The 21,403-nt window shown below is 44.2% G+C and overlaps 1 protein-coding gene across 1 annotated transcript in view; it reads right to left on the minus strand.

The window, feature by feature from the left end:
* Positions 1-21,403, minus strand: part of LOC306797451 (dystrophin-like) — a 218,733-nt gene that overhangs the window by 53,727 nt on the left and 143,603 nt on the right. The window contains 26 exon segments of the mRNA XM_079296817.1: positions 563-719; positions 813-985; positions 5,725-5,914; positions 6,503-6,657; positions 6,823-7,034; positions 7,388-7,505; positions 7,641-7,810; positions 8,441-8,540; positions 8,641-8,739; positions 8,850-8,999; positions 9,260-9,385; positions 9,790-9,937; positions 10,135-10,310; positions 12,455-12,590; positions 12,686-12,858; positions 13,138-13,260; positions 16,875-17,045; positions 18,435-18,587; positions 18,839-18,973; positions 19,062-19,184; positions 19,650-19,820; positions 20,048-20,170; positions 20,329-20,508; positions 20,649-20,819; positions 20,903-21,058; positions 21,141-21,314. Coding sequence (XP_079152943.1) covers positions 563-719; positions 813-985; positions 5,725-5,914; positions 6,503-6,657; positions 6,823-7,034; positions 7,388-7,505; positions 7,641-7,810; positions 8,441-8,540; positions 8,641-8,739; positions 8,850-8,999; positions 9,260-9,385; positions 9,790-9,937; positions 10,135-10,310; positions 12,455-12,590; positions 12,686-12,858; positions 13,138-13,260; positions 16,875-17,045; positions 18,435-18,587; positions 18,839-18,973; positions 19,062-19,184; positions 19,650-19,820; positions 20,048-20,170; positions 20,329-20,508; positions 20,649-20,819; positions 20,903-21,058; positions 21,141-21,314 — 3,963 coding nt within the window.

Below are 21,403 nucleotides of genomic sequence, written 5' to 3' on the forward strand. Positions count from 1 at the left end.
CAATACTTTCGATTTATTGTGAGCCTTTGATCTGCGTAATGTTAGTCAGGGGGACATTAAGTGTGCCTCAAACGTAAATGGATGCTTTTATAATGAAACCACAAAACCTTTATGATGAAAGTATCAAACAGGCTCTTTTCGTTGCTTGCTTACTGCACTGGTGCTGAGCTGAAGGTTCCGAGACGTGTTTCCTTCAATTATGACTCGGAGCTACACTCAGGATGGATAAATACCAAGTAAGAACCGCAATTTTTGCCACCCCACAGATTTAGAATAATAAAAATGAACTACAAATTAGATGAAATGATGTTGTGTCCTGATAGGATCAGATGTCTAATTTTATAATAGCAAAACCCAAAGGTCCACGTGATCCTACGCTGTGCTACACTCTTCTTGGTAATTGTTTGGTTGACTGTGGAATGACAGACGATCAAGTGCGTGTGTTGAGGAAAATAATAAAAATCCAGAATCTGCAAAAATCTCACATTTTTCAGTATAAAACGCTGCAGAGACAAGCGGTCTAATTGTCCGTGTCCCACATAGTATGTGTGTGTCCTCCTACCCGGTGTGTGTCCAGCTGTGCCTGCACGGCGGAGACGTCCCCCCCAACAGGCGGCTCCTCTTCCAGCTGTTGACTTTTAAGCCTAAGCCAGTTCAGCAGCTCCTGCAGCGACATGTGGAGCCTCTTCCACGGGGCCATCTCTGAGTCCAGGTGGGCCCTTGAAACACAAAATCACAGTTGTTTTTTTTGTCTCTTACGCTTTCGATAAACTCCACGGCGGTCCAGAACAAAGACAGAGTCCCGGCCTCACCTCATGCTGAGGGTCTTGTTGCGCAGGTCTTTCCAGCGCTGGTTCATGTTGTCCAGACGTCTCTGGAGCAGAGCCCCATCCTCAGAGTCCCCCAGTGAGGTCATGATCCTCTGCCCGTTCTCATCCAGGGAGTGATACATCTCTGTGTGGCTGTCAATCTCTGCCTGGAGATCCTAGTGACACAAACAACAGTTAGTGGAAAAGAAGCAAGAGCAGTACATTCAGTTGGAGCACACACTTTATACTCTGCCCGTTCTCATCCAGGGAGTGACATCTCTGCATGGAGATCCTAGTGACGCACGAACACAGTACGAGTTCGTGGAAAATAAGCAAGAGCAGTCATTTCTGTTGGAGCGCACTTTATTTTCTTGGTAATTGCAGCAGCAATCTTTCAGTAATTCACTGGCTTGCACTGCGTGAGTGCTCAGTAAAGGGATTGGGATCTGAGAGAGTGATTTACTCTATAAAAAGCAGCAACCACTTGGATTGAGCCATAATGCAGGGCTCAATGTACATACCTGTCGGGGGGGGGGGGGGGTGCATGCTCCGAGAATTTTATTTTAAATATGAGCTTCAACATGTATCATTCTGATGTACTCTGAGAATCAAATTAAGTGATCGGACAATATGTACTTTAAACAGAAGAGGACAAAGGGCCGAGATGAGACGATATAATGTTGGTTAAATGCTGTGGTCCAAATAAAATGACTTCAGTTGTATTACCATTGGGATACAGGAAGTTTGACTCTAGAATGTTTTCATTTTTTTACCCTAATCTCACAAATCAAGAGCAAAAACCAGATGAATTGGTTCTCTTTTCTTCTTTGCTGCCATGTTACCGGTCTCGTGACCCTCAGGTTGATCTCTGGAGCTGTAGGCGGATGCAGACCGTCAGGATGAACTGAGTTGGGAACCAATGCAACAGACTACCAGCTATTTAGCATGTTGGACACACCAGCATGACACTGTCGTAAAATGAAGTTCCCATCCAATAACACTGGTCTGCAGAAGACTGCTGTGGGAGGAGGGCTGTTGAAAACTGCGACCGTGATATGAGAGAAAAAACATGTCAAGCACAAGTCAAATACTCTCCTAAAGGCAGAACCCTTCAGAGTTAGTGCTGGCATTGCATTGTGATTACATTCCTGTATTTCCATCATCACAGCTTTGGCTACAAGAGCTGTTCTAAAACACAGCACTCTTCTGTCCAAAAATGACAGAAGAGTGCTGTGACGTTTCCGTAGTCGGAGAGAGGACTGAATCCATCCTCAGTTTGAATCGATTTTATTTTCTTTAATAAACTGTCACATGTCACAAAGACTATTGTTGAGGTATCCACCAAAAATGTCCGAGACACACCACACCCAAAACAGATCTCTTTATTCTTCCAGTTAAATAATAGATTCACCAATTGATTCAACACCCTATTGAATTGAAGATTCAACAAATACTTGAAACAGAGTAAAACTGTGTCTGCTGTGTACTGCAGATGAACTTTGATGCTACCTAACACCTCTTCTTCCTGAGGAGCGAGATGCGAGACCCTAAAAAGAGCAACAGCAACGTTCTGTGGTTTGGGCATCTGGCTGGCACTTACACATTGGATACTTTCAGGCACATTTGGGTTTTCACGCCTAAATATGAAACAGGACTCCTGTAATCTATAGCCTTAGAGGAAGTGCTATCTTAAAGTGTAATTTACTTTTTATTCATATGTTTTATCCTCATTTAAGTTTCATTCTCTTTGATGAGTTACGATTTCTTTCCTTATATAAGAGTGTTTTGATCTCAGATATTCTTTACATGTAATGTCATATATGTCGTGTCAATTCTCAATTTAATGATAGCCTCAATGTGTTTTTCTATCATTTATCAATATGTAATCATATGTGCTTCTATGTTGACTGAATGTAAAAGATAAGTACATTACTTCATTTTGGGTTTAACTTACTCTGATCATTGTCAGAGGCAGCACCGGAAACAGGTTGTAAGTGCAGAAACTGCAACTACAGTAATTGTTAGAAGAACATCCTGTTCAATAAAAGCCAGACAGAAACCTTCATAGGGGAGCTAGCAAGAAAGAGTAACTGAAAGAACAAGTCTGTCAGAAAAGACAAGACTACTTAAACTGCTTTATCCACTTATACCGTAATTGACAATAATTGGTTGTCAATCACATATGGACCAGGAGGTTGAAGTGCAGAGTAAAGAGGTAGGAGGCCAGAGCAAAGAAAGACCTCATTTCAGGATTTAAGTGTGGTCATTATATTGCCTCCATTTTCATTTTTGAAATATTCTTGGTTCTGTGCTCTGCTGTTTGAAAGGAAAAACAAAAAAGGGATTTGCAAAAACGGAATACGGCTTGTTATTTGACTTTGGTTCTTGGTTTTTCCGTTTTTGAATTGCAGATGCAGATCACTTGCATATATTTTGGAAATGCTATAAAATATTAATGTTTTGGAAAATGGTATACAACATAGATACTTGGATATGATATTATCTGTGAAATTTCAATTTCAGTCAGGAAAATGCAGTAAAGGTCTTTTCACATCGATTAATTCAGATTGCAATCTTTTCTTTCAAACTGTTGTTTTTGTCATTCACACAGAGGCAAATAAGCACCAGACATATACACTGCATAACTGTTTACCAGAGGGAACGCAAACTCAATCAGAGCATTGTGCTCAAAGGAAACGCAAGGTAAGAGCTTACAGTAGCTAAAGCTATGCAACTATTTACCTCAGACAAGGTTCCATGCTCCGTGTGCACGACGATATTAGAATATATTCCTTTTATCGACAAAGTGGTGCGACTTGGCATTGCATCGTCACGCCCCCGGTGCATAAAGGCCTTACGGTATGTGGTAAAGGTATTGTTGATAAGGGGTAAAGTGGATCCCCTACCCCGGTACAATGGATATATAGAGACAGAGGAACTCTTCATGCTGGAGAAACTGACACAATATTTGAAATTGAAAGTTGGAAGAAAAGTGGAAGAAAAGGGTTATTCAGGACCCGAAACAGCAACAAAGACGACGAAAAGGACAGCGGATCACTTGATCAAACATGGAGAATGGATTTTTGTTTTCTGTATAATTTTGGGTGTGTTTCTTTGTTGACATGTGCCTCTGTGGGTTTTTACGTTTCTATATTCGATGCCTTTCAGTTGGAGCAGAATACGCTCACGTTGAGATTCTTAGTTTATAGGAAAAGCACTTGTGCCCACAATGTGACAAGTTCCTGTTGCAGAAGCAAAGCGTGAACACAGCAAAATGTGTCCAAAGCTAGTGGATCTCTACCGACTAAAAAACATGGTCAAACTGCAGCCGAAAGGTCAACATTCTTCCAATGTACAAGCTACATCTCGAAAGCTTTTTGGAACAGATGACACATTCTCCCTAAAATAAAATGCCTCGATTTAGTATTACAACGCTTATTTGCTTAAGAACAGCACCTGATTTTCTTTCCCAACCTGAACATGGTAGACCTTCCTGCGTAGCATCCCCGAAACTTTTACTCTGGAATCCCAAAACTAGATGTCAAGGCGGAGAAGAAGAAGAAGCATCATCTTCTGCGTCTTCCAGTCCTCCAAGATTAGCACTCAATGTGACTGCACAAGCATGCCCTCTGTTTAAATGCGTGCGACAAAGAAAGGGGTTTGGAAATGAAGATTAAGGGAGGGAGAGTCGAGAGCGATGGAGGGAGGGTTAGTTACCCATAAAAAGGGAGATGGAGTTGGAGGGTGTGAATCAGTGTGAGTTTGAACGACAGAGAGGGTGAGAAAGAGAGAGGAGGGGAGAGGCAGGGAGAACTTGAAAATGTGCATAAACTATATGTGCGCTCATTTTCCAATTAAACGTTATCAGCATTCAGTGTTATAGCCCGTGAGTGTGTGTGTGTGTGTGTGTGTGTGCTCCCTGGATGCTACGCTGCGTTGCTGCCCGCCATTATAATTGGACACAGAAGACTATCTCAGCTCTGCATACAGTGCTGCTGTTGTACTGACAGTGCGTGCACGTCGAAAGGAAGTGTGTATCCGAAAATGTATTCCCAAGATGTTGCATATTGTGTTTCCTACAGTATGCATGTGTGTGTATCTATGTGCTAGTGCATCGTGCACACGCCGTTCCACCAGAAAGTGTGTGTGGGTGCAGGGTGACGGCGGAGGGTCAAAATATGTTCTCTCGCAGAACAGAGCATTCCCTTTAACACCCACAATGCAGTGGGGGGATTTCTACATTTGTCTGCCAGGCACCGGCCGGCCAATGAGATCTCATTATACTGCTATGTCAGCATTCCTGTCATACCAGCCGGGACAGTCAAGGAAGACAATCTTGAAACCTGAGATTGAGACCATAAACTTTACAATATTTACTGAGGTAATAAATCAAGAGAGAAGTAGAGTCATTTTCTCATAGACGTCTATACAACCAGAGGAGTCGCCCCCTGGTGGCCATTGGAAGAATGCATGTTTATTGCATCGTAAACAAAGGATACGTTGAATCTCGATGTTTCTGAACTAAAAATACGTCTCATATCAGCATCTCTATATACGTATGTGTAGATCAACGTTAGAGAAAAGAACACAAACAGGCCTCAAAAAATAAATAAGAAATCACTACAGGAATGTACTTGTTTTTGTTTTGTTGACAATTGTATTTTATGTTTCTACTGGAATTAAAAGCTTTATTTAAGAGGTTATCTCAGAGCAGGAGGACTTTCCATACCTGTCAGGATTCCAACAGAGGGATTTTGAGCAACTTTATTTCGTTGCAACCACAAAAGTGGACTCACACAGAAAAGATTTCGTCGCATCGCTCCCTCAATTGGGGCTGGGTGTCCAGCATGGCCGGTCAGGTAGTAAGACTCCTTTTCTTTGGAGGAATATATGAACGAACAACAGTGTGTCCTACCTTCCACTGTGCCAGCAGGTTCCTTCCTGCCTCCGGCTGCTCCTGCATTCTCTCTTTGTTGGTGGCGTCTATTAAAACGTTGCAGGTCGTCTCAGCCTCCGTCAGCCAGTTGAGGAACTTCTCCAGGTCGAGGTATGACTGCTGCAGCAGCTTCAGAGCTGCCTCCAGAGCCGCCTCTCTGTCCGAAACACTGGAGACACACACACATGACAAGATACATGCTACCAAGGTGTACATGCTGCCAAATCTCTAATATTTTGTCCATTCTGAGCTTGTTTTTATTGTTTTAAGGTTGAGTTTCATTCAAAAATTCGAACTAAGATTTTTAGTTTTTATTAAAAGAAAACTTGATTTAACGAGGTAAGTCCTAAGTTGGTTAGCCAAGACAATGGCTAAAAGAGGCAAACAATACAAAATCAGGCAATGGATAAAACACTGAAAGCAGATAAAAAATAGTAAAACACACCATCTACATCAAGCAGAAATAGGAAAGGAAAACTGCCAAAGTTTAGGAGAAGTGGAACATTTATTTCCCCAAAACGCTCTTCTTTCGTTCAATTTCGTTTTAAAATATATTGAGATTTTTTAATATTAAATGAAAAACACCCCACGATCTACTTTGTGTAATTACATTGTGAAAAGCTGAAAATATGGATCATTCTGTAAAATGATCGAACTGAAATATAAACATAACATCCTCACAAGGTTTTCAGTATGTTGCTTAGAGTTATAATCCTAAAGCTTCATCTACATATATATCTGTCTTCAGTGTCCTTACCGCCTGTTGATGTGTGTCCAGGTGGCCACCATGTTGTCGTTGACCTGGGTGACTCTGTGCGTGTCGTCATTGGCGTACAGTGTCAGCAGTTTGTCAGCCAGCGCGTTGGTTTCATCCACCTGACCCTGCCACTGCTGCAGCTCCCTCGCAAAGAGCTGAGGCAGAAAGGACAAGAACTGAAAAATGTGACCATTCCCTCTGTTTATAAATCTCACATGCAAGGTGGAAAAACCATGTGTGCATCTAAATTATGAGTCATAATTATGCTAATTTAGAGGGGAAAAAACAGACATCTGAGAGTGTAAAACACTTTGCCCGACCTTCAGCTCGGCGTTTTGTTTCTTCACGGCTTCCACCGTGTACGTGACTTCCTGCCAGGACTCCATCCTCTCACTGGCCCGCTTGATGAGGTGATCCACCCTCTTCTTGGCATCCAGCCAATCAGCGGAGTCCTGCTGCATGTTGCGGAGCTGCTTCGTCCTGTCGTAGAGTTTCGTCTGGGAGTCTTCCCAGTGAGTCTGAAGCCTGTCAACTACAATGACAGAAATAATGAAAATGGCAAATATATATATATATATAAATATATATGTAAATATCAATATAGCACTTTCAACATTAGTATGTTCAGTTTAAGCTTATAGCTACAGCGAGGTGGCTAGCTTAATGTGGGCAGACCGCAGTGGTTATCAGCTCAGTTTTAGCTAGCATTGGAAAGCTAACGGCTCGCTCTGGGTTCTGCTTTGCACAAGCACGATCTGACGTGGTTGATTCAAGGCATTCTTGTCAGTGTAGAAATATGTCAGCATAAAATATTATGCTTGTGTGTGTGTGTGTGTGTGTGTGTGTGTGTGTGTGTGCGTGCGTGCGTGTGTGTGAGGGACATACTGCGTTCAGTGATAGCATTGCGGGTCTCCTGGTTGCTGGTTTTGTTCTTCAGGTTCTGTGCTGCTGTGACCTGTCGCTCCAGCAGGGGGCGCCGCTGGTCCAGCTCCTGCAGAGACACCTGAAAACACCAGAATCAATATCTGTAATTTACTGATTCATTTCGGCATTGATTCGTGCACTATAGCAGATCAAATGAATCATTGCTTTGTACACGGACCACAACAATTGCTTCAGTGATCTCTGAGGTCCTGACCTTAAGCCCGCTGATGTTGTCGTCGATGTCCTCCAGGTCAGCCACCACCACGCGCTTGTTCTTCACCATGTTATCCAGCATGGTCAGCCAATCAGTGAGCTCCGCCCAGGACTTGTTGAACTGAGCCAAGGCCGCAGATTCAGGCAGGGAACTCCCTACCAGACTTTCATCTGGGACACACACACACACACACACACACACACACACACACACACACACACACACACACCGTTTAAAACCACTTATTTATGTCCAGTTATAGCAACCACCAGTTCTGCCGAGTGAAGCCGATGCAGAAGTGCGTTAAAGCTGCATTCTCTCTAGTGTCCACCAGGGGGCGACTCCTCTGGTTGTATAGAAGTCTATGATAAAATGACTCTACTTCTCTCTTGATTTATTCCCTCAGTAAACATTGTAAACATGAGTTTATGGTCTCAATCTCTAGTTTCAAGTCTTCTTCAACACAGCATGATGTTCATTTAGTACATTATGGTCCATTTAGAGTCAAACAGACCATAAAGCAGGGGATGCTTTAGGACGGCCTTACTGTGATCAAGTCTTCCAAGGCTTGTTTTGATTGTTGGGAGGATAAATATACATATCGAAAAAGTTCACGCCTGAACAAAAACGTGCGTAAACATACAAGTAAACCTGCAAACAGACCGAATTCACATTGCGGCCATTTTTACCTAACGCCGCGCTCATTTCGTGAAGGAGTCTCCCGAAAACTAGTCAGACTGTAATGGACAGCTACAAGCAACATAATAGAGACCACATATTGCATATGAACATGTACTTACTGGCTTTTTTTGCCACTAGCAGGACAGCCATCCTCTCCTTATGCTGCCGCATCAGCTCCAGGATCACAGTCCAGTCCTCCCTTAGCTTGATGTACTTCATCTGTCACCACGCACACAAAGTTACAGATGATTGAGTAGCAGTGATGCAATTAAATGCTTTTATTTTGACATGGAAACTTCAGGTGGGGAATATTCCTCACCTTGTCCGGTTGGCTGTGAGGACTGTCCTTGTACAGTTGATCGGCTCGCTTCAAAACAAACTCCACTTCCGGCTGCTTTGCTTGCACTTCCTCAATGAGCTGGAGAAATGAACGGAGAAAGGTTTGATTCAAAATGGGGCATTTCTGCTGTGTGTGTGTGTGTGTGTGTGTGTGTGTGTGTGTGTGTGTGTGTGTGTGTGTGCCCCCACCCTTGCTGGCAGCTCCTCAGGGCTGTGCTCTAGCTTGTCCCTGGTGCTGGACGCCCAGCCTGAAAGGACGTCCAGCTGGCCCTGAAACTTCTCCAGTTCCCTCAGCAGACCCTCGATCTCCAGCTGATGCTCAGGCAGAGCCTTGGACGCCTAAACAAGGACAGGCTGTGATTTATTACGGTAAAAAACACTATTTTATATATTAAGGAACTTGGAAACGTTATCCTGGCAAAACATTTCGTCTTCACTTGTTCTTAAGACATAAACCATTTAGATAAGACATAGACAACATGGATTTGTTTTGATCACTTGCCTCTTCGGGCATCTGTATTGCACTGATGAGAAAAGGTGAATATTCAAAAAACGCTGGCGTACTGTTATCCGTAGTGTTCACAGTGGCTGCCGCTAACCTGAGCCCAGCGCGTGTTGATGATCCTCATGTCTTTCTGTCTCTCAGCAGGAAGTGTTATCTGCTTGTGTCTGGAGTTCAGATCCTCCATCACCGCCCTCTTGGCAGGAAGCACCTCCACATGTGCCTGACACACACACACACACACACACACACACACACACGCTGAATTTAATAAGAAATAATTGCAGCAGCTCAATGTAGGACACAAGCTCTTTCAACCTAATTATCTAAACTAACAAAAGCAAATACACACACACACACACACACACGAACAACAATGTGTTTTCGAGGTTGGATTTCAGAATGAAACATTATAGAATCATTGGAAAACATAATACCGTCTAAATTGAATCAACACACACACACACATTCAAATGTTCTTTAAACGCCGATTGCAATAATAAAGAACTGTATCTCATTTACACTATGATAGCAGCTAAATGAACTTACACACCCACGCATGTACACACAGACACACACACACACACACAGCTCATTATGACTGCCGTGTTGTGTCTCGATGGATACCTGGACTTTGCCCAGAGTGTCTCTGATGTGCTGTGGCTCGGCCGGCTGCAGAGGGATGGCCAGGACGCCCTCCGCTTTGTCCAGCCAGCCCAGCATGGAGCCCATGTTCTGCTGCAGCTCGGCGGTCGCCGTGCGTGCCTCGGCAGACCTGCAGGAGTCAAGAGCGGCAGCAGGAGAAAAAAGGAGGGTGAGATCCAGGCCAATGTGAGCTATAGGTGGCTGTCACGGGAGAGCAGCAATGTGCCGACAGAATATTCCATTCAAATGTACTTTCAGGCACATTTGAAAGTGAAACAAACATTGGTTATTGATGAACAGCAACATGACAGACACACACACACACACCTTCTCTTGCACTCGTTGAGCTGCTGGCAGACGTTAACCCAGCGAGCGCTGAGTAATTTAAGCTGCGTTCGGAGGCGCGAGGCATCGTCCGGCGTGCTCAACTGGCTGATGTCCTCTCCTGCTGACTTTACTCTGCACAACACCACTTCCTGGAGCGGTATGGCCTCCGTCAGGTCCTGCACACACAAAGTGGATGATTAGACGTATTGGTTTTGAATTTTTCTAATGTTACTTCCAAAGAAATCGCTTCGCAATTTTGGGAAATGTGTTTTAACGTGTTTGCTGGGGGTTGGAGGAGAAGATTGATGCCACTCTCATATCTATCTGTTACGTATGAAGCTAAAGGAGGTGGTTCAACTGGAACCTGGTGGAAACAGTTAGCCTAGCTTGGTCAAAAATGAACACATACATCACAATCTGTGGTATTAAGGGAAATTGCGTGCTGGAACTTTTTCTTGGCCTGGCCAGTCGCTAAGCTAAGCTAAGGTAAGCTAATCACCTCCTGGCTTCAGATTTGGTGCAAACTTCTTCAATATTTCCTCAAAAGCACAGACTATGCATTTGTTTTGTTCAATGTGAGCCAACCATTTGAGTCTCCACAAAGTGAATATGACGCCCCCACAAGTGCATCAACAGCAATTCAGTCAATGAGTGCGTGCTCGTACAACGGGGGATCAGGATTAGGTGCGGTTCAGGCGGCAGCTTGTGTTTTGAAGAACCAGATGGTTCTTTGTCTCTCACACACACACACACACACACACACACACACACACACACACACACACACACACACACACACACACACACACACACACACACACACACACACACACACACACACACACACACACACACACACACACACACACACAGGTTGGCACTTGAATGGCACTTGGGCACTGCGTCCTCGTCTGTGCAGGTGGGCACTGCGAGCTGATCACAGCAGCCCAAAGGGAAGTGGGCATGTCTGACGATGCAAACACATATGCACACACACGCATACAGCAATACTTCATATGCGTCTGAGTGCATCAGTTTAACCGCAGCAGCCGGGAATTAAAGTCAACTCATTGACGCGTCTGTGAAAGCACCCCTCGTACATTTCTAAGAATGATCCCCTCATGCATTATTCATCTGGGTCTCGGTGATGTAAAGCCCGTTGTTCCCCGTTGTGCCCATTGAAGAACACCATAGGCTCATAGAGGGAACTTCACAACATCCTTCTCCTCACTCACAAAGCCCTCCACAATCAGGCCCCCTCCTACCTCACCGACCTGCTTCACCACCCCACTCCATCCCTCCGGCTCCGCTCCTCTGATGCCAACCTCCTGTCCCCTCCACTCAGGACCAAGCACCGGACATGGGGTGACAGAGCCTTCTCCATAGCTGCCCCCTCCCTCTGCAACTCTCTCCCCAAACACATCTGAGACTGCACTGACCTTTCCCTATTCAAATCACAAGTCAAAACCCACCTGTTCAAAACTGCTTTTCATGTCTGACCATTATTGTGTAGTTTATGTTTTTAGTGGATTGCTTTTATATATGATGATTTTAATGTAAAGTGTCTTTGAGTGTCATGGAAAGCGCTGTATAAATAAAATGTATTATTATTATTATTGTTTTGCACAATGGCTCACCGTTTCGCTACCATTGGGGCATCCAAGAGGGCTGTTTTCTTCAAACATGGGGGCACCAAAAGAAATGTTTTTGGGGAAAATCCTACTGTTCCTTTAATACACATAGTATGGGTAAAATGAACCGAGAGGTTTGTTTGCTTGCATTAAACACGTGAGACAATAATTGCTGCTAAAACATGAAGAGACTGAGCTCCATTGTAGTGAATGGTGGAGTTTGTCACCATTCTTTTTCTTGGGTGGTTAAAAACACATTTGTCTGTGTTGCGATAAAATGCGATCACATGTTATTTTTGCTGAACCTGGACTTTGAGAGAGAGAGAAGACAGAAGTCCTGGTGTACATTGAACTCATTATTTAACCAGGAGATGATACTATGATGCTTCACAACAAATAGAGCATAAATGAATCACAGTGACACATTTTGATGTCATGGATGTCAGATCATGTCTTGATATGACGTCAGGCCATGATATGTCACATCTTGTTAGGTCATGTCATGTGCTACTTAATCATGCTGCAACAGGGAATGTCTTTTGGACTCCTCTGGCATTGCTCAAGGGCACTGTAGCAGTGTTGGTGGACACTTGAGACAAAGTATGACTCAGCTGGAATACATCCAGCAGCTTTCTGGGTACGATCGGCCGTGTGTGTGCAAACCGTGTCAGCGGGTAAATGTGCGTTACCCTGAGGTGCTGTCTGTATCCCGCAGGCTCATGCTCGGCCAGTCCCAAAGCGCTCTCGGCGTCAATCAGCCACTCCTCCATCGCCTTCTGATCCGAAACCAGCTTCTGCCACTTGGAGCTGCAGTCCTGCCAACGCCTACAAACACACACACACACACACACAGATTTGTCATTCAAACTCGTGCACAAAACGAGTCAATATTCACGCGCATCCGTCCAGCCCCTCCTTACTTCAGCCTGTCGTGGTAGAGCTTGTTCAGCTTGTCCCAGTTAGTGTTGAGGTGGGCGGCGGTCTCCTGGATCCTCTGACCCTCCAGAGGCCGAGCCCCAGACACCATCTCCTCTCTGCGGGCCAGCGCTCCCTCCACTGGGCCTCGCAACTCGTCAATGTTCCCCTTCACCTCCTGTGTGGTGAGTGGATTTTGTTACCTCAGGACAGAGCTAAGGGTTTCCCCCCCGTTTCCAGTCTTTATGCTAAGCTAAGCTAACTGGCTGTAACTTCATATGGAACAGCCAGATATTAGATTGGTATAAATCTGGGCTGTATAATACGTATAACTGTGTATATGAGTGTATATTTGTCATTTCATTATGACCTACGGTGTGATTGCTCTTGATGTTATCACCTGAGAAATATTCAGATATTCTTGCTCTGCAGGCACAAACATTAAAGTGGTGCTGACCTTCAGGCAGTGCTCTTGCTGAGGCAGGTTGTAATACGCTGCAGGCCAGTATTCAGGAGAGTTCAGCTTGAAGTCCGTCTCTGACAGCGAGCGCAGCAATGCCTGCAGCTCTGTTACGTACTCCTGGACGCACACACACACACACACACACACACAGGAAGGAGTAGGGAGGTAGATCAGAAGAAGAAAACATTATTTCGTCACACAAATAACGTTTGATATCAATGCTTGCTCATGTATCTAACCAGGCACCATCTCAAAGCTAGCTTTAGGGGAAACAAATCTGAGTTTCAACTGATTGAGAAAGCGATCTGGGACTTCAATTGTTAAATGAGTTCACCATTTAAATTCCATGCAATTTAAAAAATATATAGAAGAATATCTATATCTGCGGGAGCCCTGAGAGGCAATTGAGAGTGGGGATCCATTTTCAAAGTCTGAAATTGTTTGGTAAAAAAAGTTTTGCCGATATCATTTTCCATGGTACTTCTACAAAGGGCTGAATTGTGCCACTAAATAGCACTAAAAGCATCAATGTCCCCCCAACGGCAAAACTTGGTTATTCCCCCAACTGTTTTCATGGCTTAAAAAAAACTTAATTTTAATGAATTAATTAAATTATCTTGGCAAACCCCCCATGAACAAAAGTGTAATTTATTTCGTTTTTCTTCCTTTTTCCTCCCAAGTTTGTGATTTGGGGCTTTACAAAATAAATTTGAATTGTATGAAAATAACTGAACACATTACTAGTTGTGGACACATTTTTAGATGATGAACTAGAAGCTTTGACAAATGAAGCCCCCAGATTGCTTCACGGAAGATTCCTACTCAAACACATTATTAATCTGCATTGTGTATCATGCTACAGCATGCAACCACTTAGCTTAGCTTACCACAATTTAGCCAAACTTTGGTTTTTGTTTGGATTAAACAAATTTGAGGTTTTGTCTGGAATGATGTCACTTTTTCAATTCAATTCAATTCATTTTTGGACAGCCCAAAATTACAAATTTGCCTCAGAGGGCTTTTTGAACTATGGGACAAAGCAACACTATGTTGGCTTTCCCCCTGCTTCCAGTCTTTATGCTGAGTTGAGCTAAGTGGCTGCGGCTTCATATTTAGTGGCACTGATCTCCAGAAAATAGAAATTGTACATGCAAACTATTCTATTAACTATCAACATCTACAAATCCAACTGGGCTAAGGTCATGAGTTACAAGCTCCAGAGCTAAACTGATGGTTGTTAACTGGTTAAAGGATGGGTTCACATTTCTCTAAGTATGTCTTCAAACATAATTCATCATTAGCAAATTAAGATTTTACATACAAATTATGGTAAATGATGTATTGTTACTATCCATTAATATTCAACGAACATATTAATGTAACTCTGACTGACGGGTGCTTCTGTGGCATAATGTGGCCTCCAAACTACTGATCATACCAGACCAAGTCAGGCTGAGGCAGTAAACGCCCTTAGTGTGCCGATGAGAGCAACGGTGTGTTTGATTGCTTGTAAATTGAACTTTGCTACAGTAAGAAGAAGAATTCCCTCACGTCTTTTAGAAGTGACATCGTCTCACTTTAAGTAGAGGCTTTGGATACGTCGTCCACCACTGCTATGTTACAACACCACAGCCCATCTGTTTGTCATCTTTATACGCGCCATAGAATTCATACACAGAACTAGAACGCTGGATTATGTCTCCCATGTCTTCGATTACAGTTCAAAAGGCCAGGGACAGCCAGTATGGACAGGAGGATTCATGACATTTACCATTTCTTCAAGGTATATATGAGCGTGAGTACTGTTTCATTAATATGTGAACTCATCCTTTAAGGTCAGAGGGAAACATTGTGGCCATGACTGAATATAAAGAAGTATTTGATATATTTGATTTCTACGTTTGTAACTCATGAATTGAACCCAGCGTGACAGACTGACACATTATCCGTCATCTGATGAATCACAGTGATAGTAAAGGCCCGAACCTGTTCTCAGTGTACACACACATAGACCCACCTGTTCACACATTGCATGTTTCATTTAGAGCCTTTTTAGACACGTGTTTGTGATTTCAACGTGTGTTGCTGAGACATGAGAGCAGAGCAGATCTTGCTGATGAGAGGAAGAGCTTTAAAGTGGTCTGATGTCGCTCTCCGACACACAAAGAATTTGTTTCTTCAGTTTCTGCACCCCGAAATGTTTAAGTTCTAAATGGCTCTTCCTCTCATGATCTACTCTACTATTCTCCATCTTCTACATCACTCGGACTGAATACACATCTATACTGTATTTGTTTTCACAAAAAAAACATTGTATTAAGTGCTGTTGCTCAGCCCCATTTTTGGTGCTGGGGTGCGGAGAACCCAGCCTGGAGAGTATGGGAAAGCAAGTGCACCCATTACTGCTCACGGGTTGCTGGTCAATGTGCCGAAGTGGCTAAACAGTTGGAGTGGAGCAGCTCAGAGGCCCTACTGTACAACATCACTGAGACAGACTGAGTGTGTTCAGTCCGTGGTCTCTTGGCAAATTAAGATAATGAAATTTGTGCTTATGATTCCTCTCAGTGCGCCTGAAGAAATCTAAAAATCTGACAGTTCAGATGTGCATTTGTCCAAGTTGACACCATGTGGTGTTAGTGTAAGTGGTTGATTCACGTGATTGGTTGTCAGGATACATACATCTTCAGTGGTCGGCAGATCAGGGAACTGTGAGAGTGTAATGTGATTGGTTGGCAGGCCGAGCAGTGTGGTGGTGTGTGTGTGTGGGGGGGGAGCATGCGGTGACAAAGAGCCAGACAGAGCAACCAATGAGATTTGGTCATGTGACCGTGCTTCACATGACCACATTAAGACATGTAAATGAGAAGATGCAAAAAAATAAAAAATAGGCAACTCACACTTTATTTTGAAAGGGAACAATCTAGTTCTGATTTAGAGTTGAAGTAACTTTTTATAACTGGCATTATTGAAAATTACTCAAATGAGCTTCATATTATCTTGAAGGGTCTGGTGATATTGGTCTTTTCATGGGATTTTTTGACAATCAGAAAAATATAGAATAACACTAAATAACCAGGATATAAGACATTTATTGTTACAGATGAATATAGAGAAATGTCTTCTTTAACTGACTGTATTTCAGTGTACTTCCCTACATTGTGTGATGTACACTTATTTTCCTGCCAACAGTTAGACGAGTAGATCTTAGGTGTTTTCCCAAAATGGGTTGACGTGATGTCATTAGCCTGTACTCAGCTCAGAGAAGGAAGTTGTAAAATAAATCTACCGGTAAATACAACTTGATGGTTGAAGAAATCCTATTTTGTTAAACTCTGAAGCATAAACCTTTACACATTGTGGGGGTTACGAATAAATGGCACAAAATTGCGAAATACTCACTGAAGATTATTATAAGGCCTGTATAAGGCTTTTATTGTGAAAGGTAAGAACAATAGGAGTGGTTCTGGTATGCGCTGCCTTTGTTAAGGTGGAAAGACTAATAAAGTTTGCCGTCTAGGTTCGGACTAGGGAGCTTTTGAGATGATATAAATGTAGATTTAATAAATTGGTTGATGCCTTTATTCACGGTGTGAAATTCATTTCAGATAGTTGTTATTAGAAGCTCTTCAGGCTAATTCCATGCATGAAGAAAGTAGTATTAGTATGATAACCGGGTCTGATTAGTGTAGTATTCTCTGTTAGTACTGTAGATATACTGTATAGAAACTCACACATTGTCTCTTGAAGGGTCTGAACTTGCCCTCCACCTCAACCCAGCGCGTGTTGAGCTGGAGTTGGCGGGGCTCCACTAGAGTGGTGGCTCCAGCTTCTGAGAGCTCATTGGCTAAGCCCTGCACCTCGTTAAGCTCCTCCTTCTTCTTGTCGAACTCTGTGCCAATTTCCTATTGGACAAAATCAACCGGGGGGGTCACTTGCTATTGGCTGAGCCCGTGAGGGGGATGTTGAACAATACACATTCACAGACACGCACAGTGATCATACAGAATACAAATAATAAAACATTTACATTATTCACTCACGAGCATCCACGCCAACAGACCCACAACACATTGAGATATCATGTTTGTAAGTGTCAACCATTCATTGTATGTTAATATTATACTGTATGTATCGCCGTTTCAACAATCCACATCACATAAGAAAGTGGTGCTATAATTAGGAGGCGCACACTGCCTTCAGCCTTTATTTACATTGAGCAGGAGTACAGTAGGGCGATAAGAAGCATGGAGAGACAGAGAGATGAGCAGACAGACAGACACACAGACAGCGAGGAATCTCGGTTTGCGGCAATGACTGAGGCGAGCGAGTCAGACGTCCGCTTAGCGAAATGTCATAGTGATCATCTGAAAGTGAAAGACACACATACAGAGTCAGGCGGTGTGGGGGGGGGGGGGGGGGGGGGGGGGGGGGCAGAAAAACAGGTGGAGTTCTGGGTTCCTCCGTCAAACCTTTCCACATCAACACGCAGACTCAAAGGTGTGTAGCATCAACATCAATGTATTATCATGTACAGGGCTCAATAATAAAGAGTGGCCTAAAAACAAATAAAACAATGTTTAAACTCTCAGTACTTTCCAATTTCTACTGCTACTACTATCTACTGACGTATTTTATATCTTGGAACAATCTCAGAACAAAACGTTGAAATCGTTCCCACAGCACTCTAGCATAGATGGTTTGGTATAATTGCTGAAAATGACATTAATAAACATTAAACAAATGTCCTTACATCTACTTACAACGACTTACGACAACTGTTATAGTGTGTTATAAACCATTTATTAATTGCTAATATTGAGATTGTCAATGATATTGCCATTTTGCCATTTCATAAATAATTTAGTCATGATTTATTGATGTTAAAATGCTACACATCACTGTTTAATGAGCCTCTTATTAACTCTGAGTCCAGCGCAAAAGAAATCCAAGATAAATGCCGCCGTCTCCTACTCGGGACAAGAATCGATCTGCAATAATGTCTTTAAATAGATACGAGGAAGATTCAAAAAGTCCTCTTCCCAAATGAATGATTGCAAAAAGCTTCGACACCAAGAGGAGAGCAGAACAACAAAAGTCCTTTCACTGTTACCATGTCCCAGGAGGATGTAGGATGAGAAAAGATGAAAGACACAGAAAGTGAGAGACAGACGGTGCGAGATGAAGAGCTGGATGATGAGGAAGGATATCAAGCTTCATTGTCATTTCTTCACATGGCAGAAAAGCAAAGATATGATATTTATTTATGCATGAATGTGTGTGTGTGTTATCACCTTGACCCTCTCTCCTTCGGGGGGGTCGGGCAGTTGGTCCACGCTGCGTTGGATGTCATCCAGCCAGGCCAGCAGGTCATGTGACTTCCTCCTGTACTGGTACCACTGGGGAGCGATGGCCAACGCCTTCCTGTTCCTCAGCCCACGCAGGTCCTGCGCACGCACACACACACACACACACACACACACACACACACACACACACACACACACACACACACACACACACACACACACACACACACACACACACACACACACTCTCTTAATCATTGAGCTTTAAAGGTATTTTATCCCCTTTGGACTGAGCCAGGCTAGCTGTTTTTTCCTGTCTTTATGCTAAGCTAACTTATAACACCGTGGACATGTGTGTTATAAGTACTTTATTGCATAAAATGCGTTACCTTGACAGTGTTGTACTTGCTGTTGAGCTGGTTGTGCTTCAGTCTGATCTGCTCTCTCTTGTCCTGATCAGGGACTCTCTTCTGTAGATTCTCGCCCTTCAACAGTAACTCCTTCACTGCACCTTCCTCACAGTCCTACACAACACACACACACACATGTTCAGTAGAGGTGCACACATAATAAGAGAGAAAGTCATGATCCTTCAGTGTGTGTGTGTGAGACCTTGTTCTCCTGGAAGTCCTCCTCCTTGAGGTTTTCCCCCTGCTTGGCCTCCTCCTCCAGGAGCTCCAGCCAGATCTGCGCTTCGCTGTGGTATTGCTCCAGCTCCTTGGCTGATGCTGCCGTCTGCCACACACACACACACACACACACACACACACACACACACACACACACACACACACACACACACACACACACACACACACACACACACACACACACAAAGATCAAAGATGCACGGGCGAACAGACACAAACAAAAAGAAAGATCATTAGTGGCCAAGAGGAAGTAAATTTGTTCGGAGAGGTTGGAGCAGATTTAGTGAGCGTTTGAAGTCTGTTAAGTGAGGGTTCAAAGTACATTTAGAAAGAGAGTCTATTTAGTGAGACTTTGAAGTCCATTTCATGAGATCTTAGTCCGTTTGGAGAGCGCTTGAAGTAAATATATGGGAATAGTTGGATTCTAAGAAACGATGAAAGAGTCCCTTTAAGTGTGTACGAGTCAAAATGGCAAACAACTGACAGGAATTAGATCGTATCAGACTGTGTGTGTTATTGCTGATAGGACAGTAATAAGAGGGTCTAATACCAGTCCGAAGGCGATGCGTTGAGCGATGGTGTCAAACCTCCGGCCGAGCTGCTCCACTTTGGGTCTCACCTGGGCCTGGCAGTTCTCCCCCCTGGTGGACATGAGGTCCTGCGCCAGAGCCCTCACCTCCACCATCTTACCCCTGGTCAGCTCCAGCTCTGCACGAAACACCTGCAGGACGCCAAGACACAGAATGACGGAAATAAATTTGAAGGAGCTTTCATTTTCTGTTGGTTTGGGCGGCCCCTGTGGACAAAAGCGGTGGTGTTTCCGAGCGCCAGTGAATGAAACTGCGTATGTATCTTGCAGGACCTTCGCCTCGCTCAGAGGCCATCCGACATCTGAGGATTTATCCGACACACATGACACACAACATATATAAAGAGAGACATCACAACCTTAAGCACAGCGTCGTTGGGTCCCTGGCTGTCTATCTTGTCCATCTTTTTCTCTGCTCCATCAATCCATCCGTTCACTTCCTTTATCCCTCCATCCAACTTCTGCATCTGCTGCTGGTAGTCCTGAGAGCGAGAGAGAGAGAGAGAGAGAGAGAGAGAGAGAGAGAGAGAGACAGAGCATATATTTCATTCTGAGACACTTCTAATGGTTTATTTTTAGAGATTTCATTTTAGCACCGATAAGAAAGACAAATAGGGTGTTTGTTTTTTCTTCCTCTAACCAGCAGCAGGTTGAGCCATTCTTCGGCTCTGGATGTGACCGCGATCCAGTTGCAGTGCAGCAGGCTGACTTTGTCGTCCACCAGGCCCCCGTGGCCCCGCAGCACCGTCTTGAGAGCCTCTGCGAGGTCCACCACGGCCTGCAGCTGCGGCTGACGCCTCTCCGTCTCCACGTGGATGGACTGACGACGGGAAAAAAGGGCACAAGAGGGAGAGTTTAGAGACAAGACCACTTTTCTTCTCCCCATTATTCTTTGATGGTAGCAAATAAACGGCTGCCTATTTTCCCTCAAGCCTGAATGATAATGTGTGTGTGTCGTACCTGTGCCCATGCCACCTCAGCCTCCAGGTCGCTGGGCATACCGTCCACAGCGGAGCGCCTGGTGAGCTCGCTGTCGGTGGCGGCGAGCCACTCCGTCAGCCCGTTCAGCTCCTTGCGTAGCTTCCTGGACAACTTCAGACTGTTCTCCAGCTCCAGTTTACTCTCAGTTACCTACATACAAAAAAGGACAAATCCATATCTAAATCTGACTCGTGTGTGTGTAACTGTGTGTGTTGGTGTGCGTGAGTTCTAACCTGTGAGCCGAGCTGGTTGTAGAGCAGTTTGATGGCGGTCACCCTGTCGTCCAGATCTCTGGGCTGCTCGGTCTGCTGCTTCTGGACGATCTGTCTCCCTGTCTTTATCACCGTCTCCACCTCCCCTTTCACTTCACTCAGCACCTTGTACAACTTCTGTCACACACAAAACACACACAACAAGGGGCTCAACACAGGATCACACCATCGTATCCATCTCTCTGCCGCAATGACCCACCATGCACTGGTCCAGCTGCGACTGCACCACGTCCTGCTCCACGCTGCGGATGTCCAGCACCCCCACCTGGCTTTTCACCCCGGCCAGCAAGTGCTCGCACTCGGACAGCCGGGCCTCGAAGTTCGCCGGCTTCTGGAAGAGCCGGAACTTCGTCAACACGTCGGTCAGCATTTTCTGTGAAAAGGGAGGAGATGCTGACCTGACCTGTAGTCCAATACAGGCACAGAGCTATAAAGGAAAAGCTCGGGTGCTATGATACGAAA

Source organism: Melanostigma gelatinosum (genome assembly GCF_949748355.1).
Source record: "Melanostigma gelatinosum genome assembly, chromosome: 24".
Classification (NCBI taxonomy): domain Eukaryota; kingdom Metazoa; phylum Chordata; class Actinopteri; order Perciformes; family Zoarcidae; genus Melanostigma; species Melanostigma gelatinosum.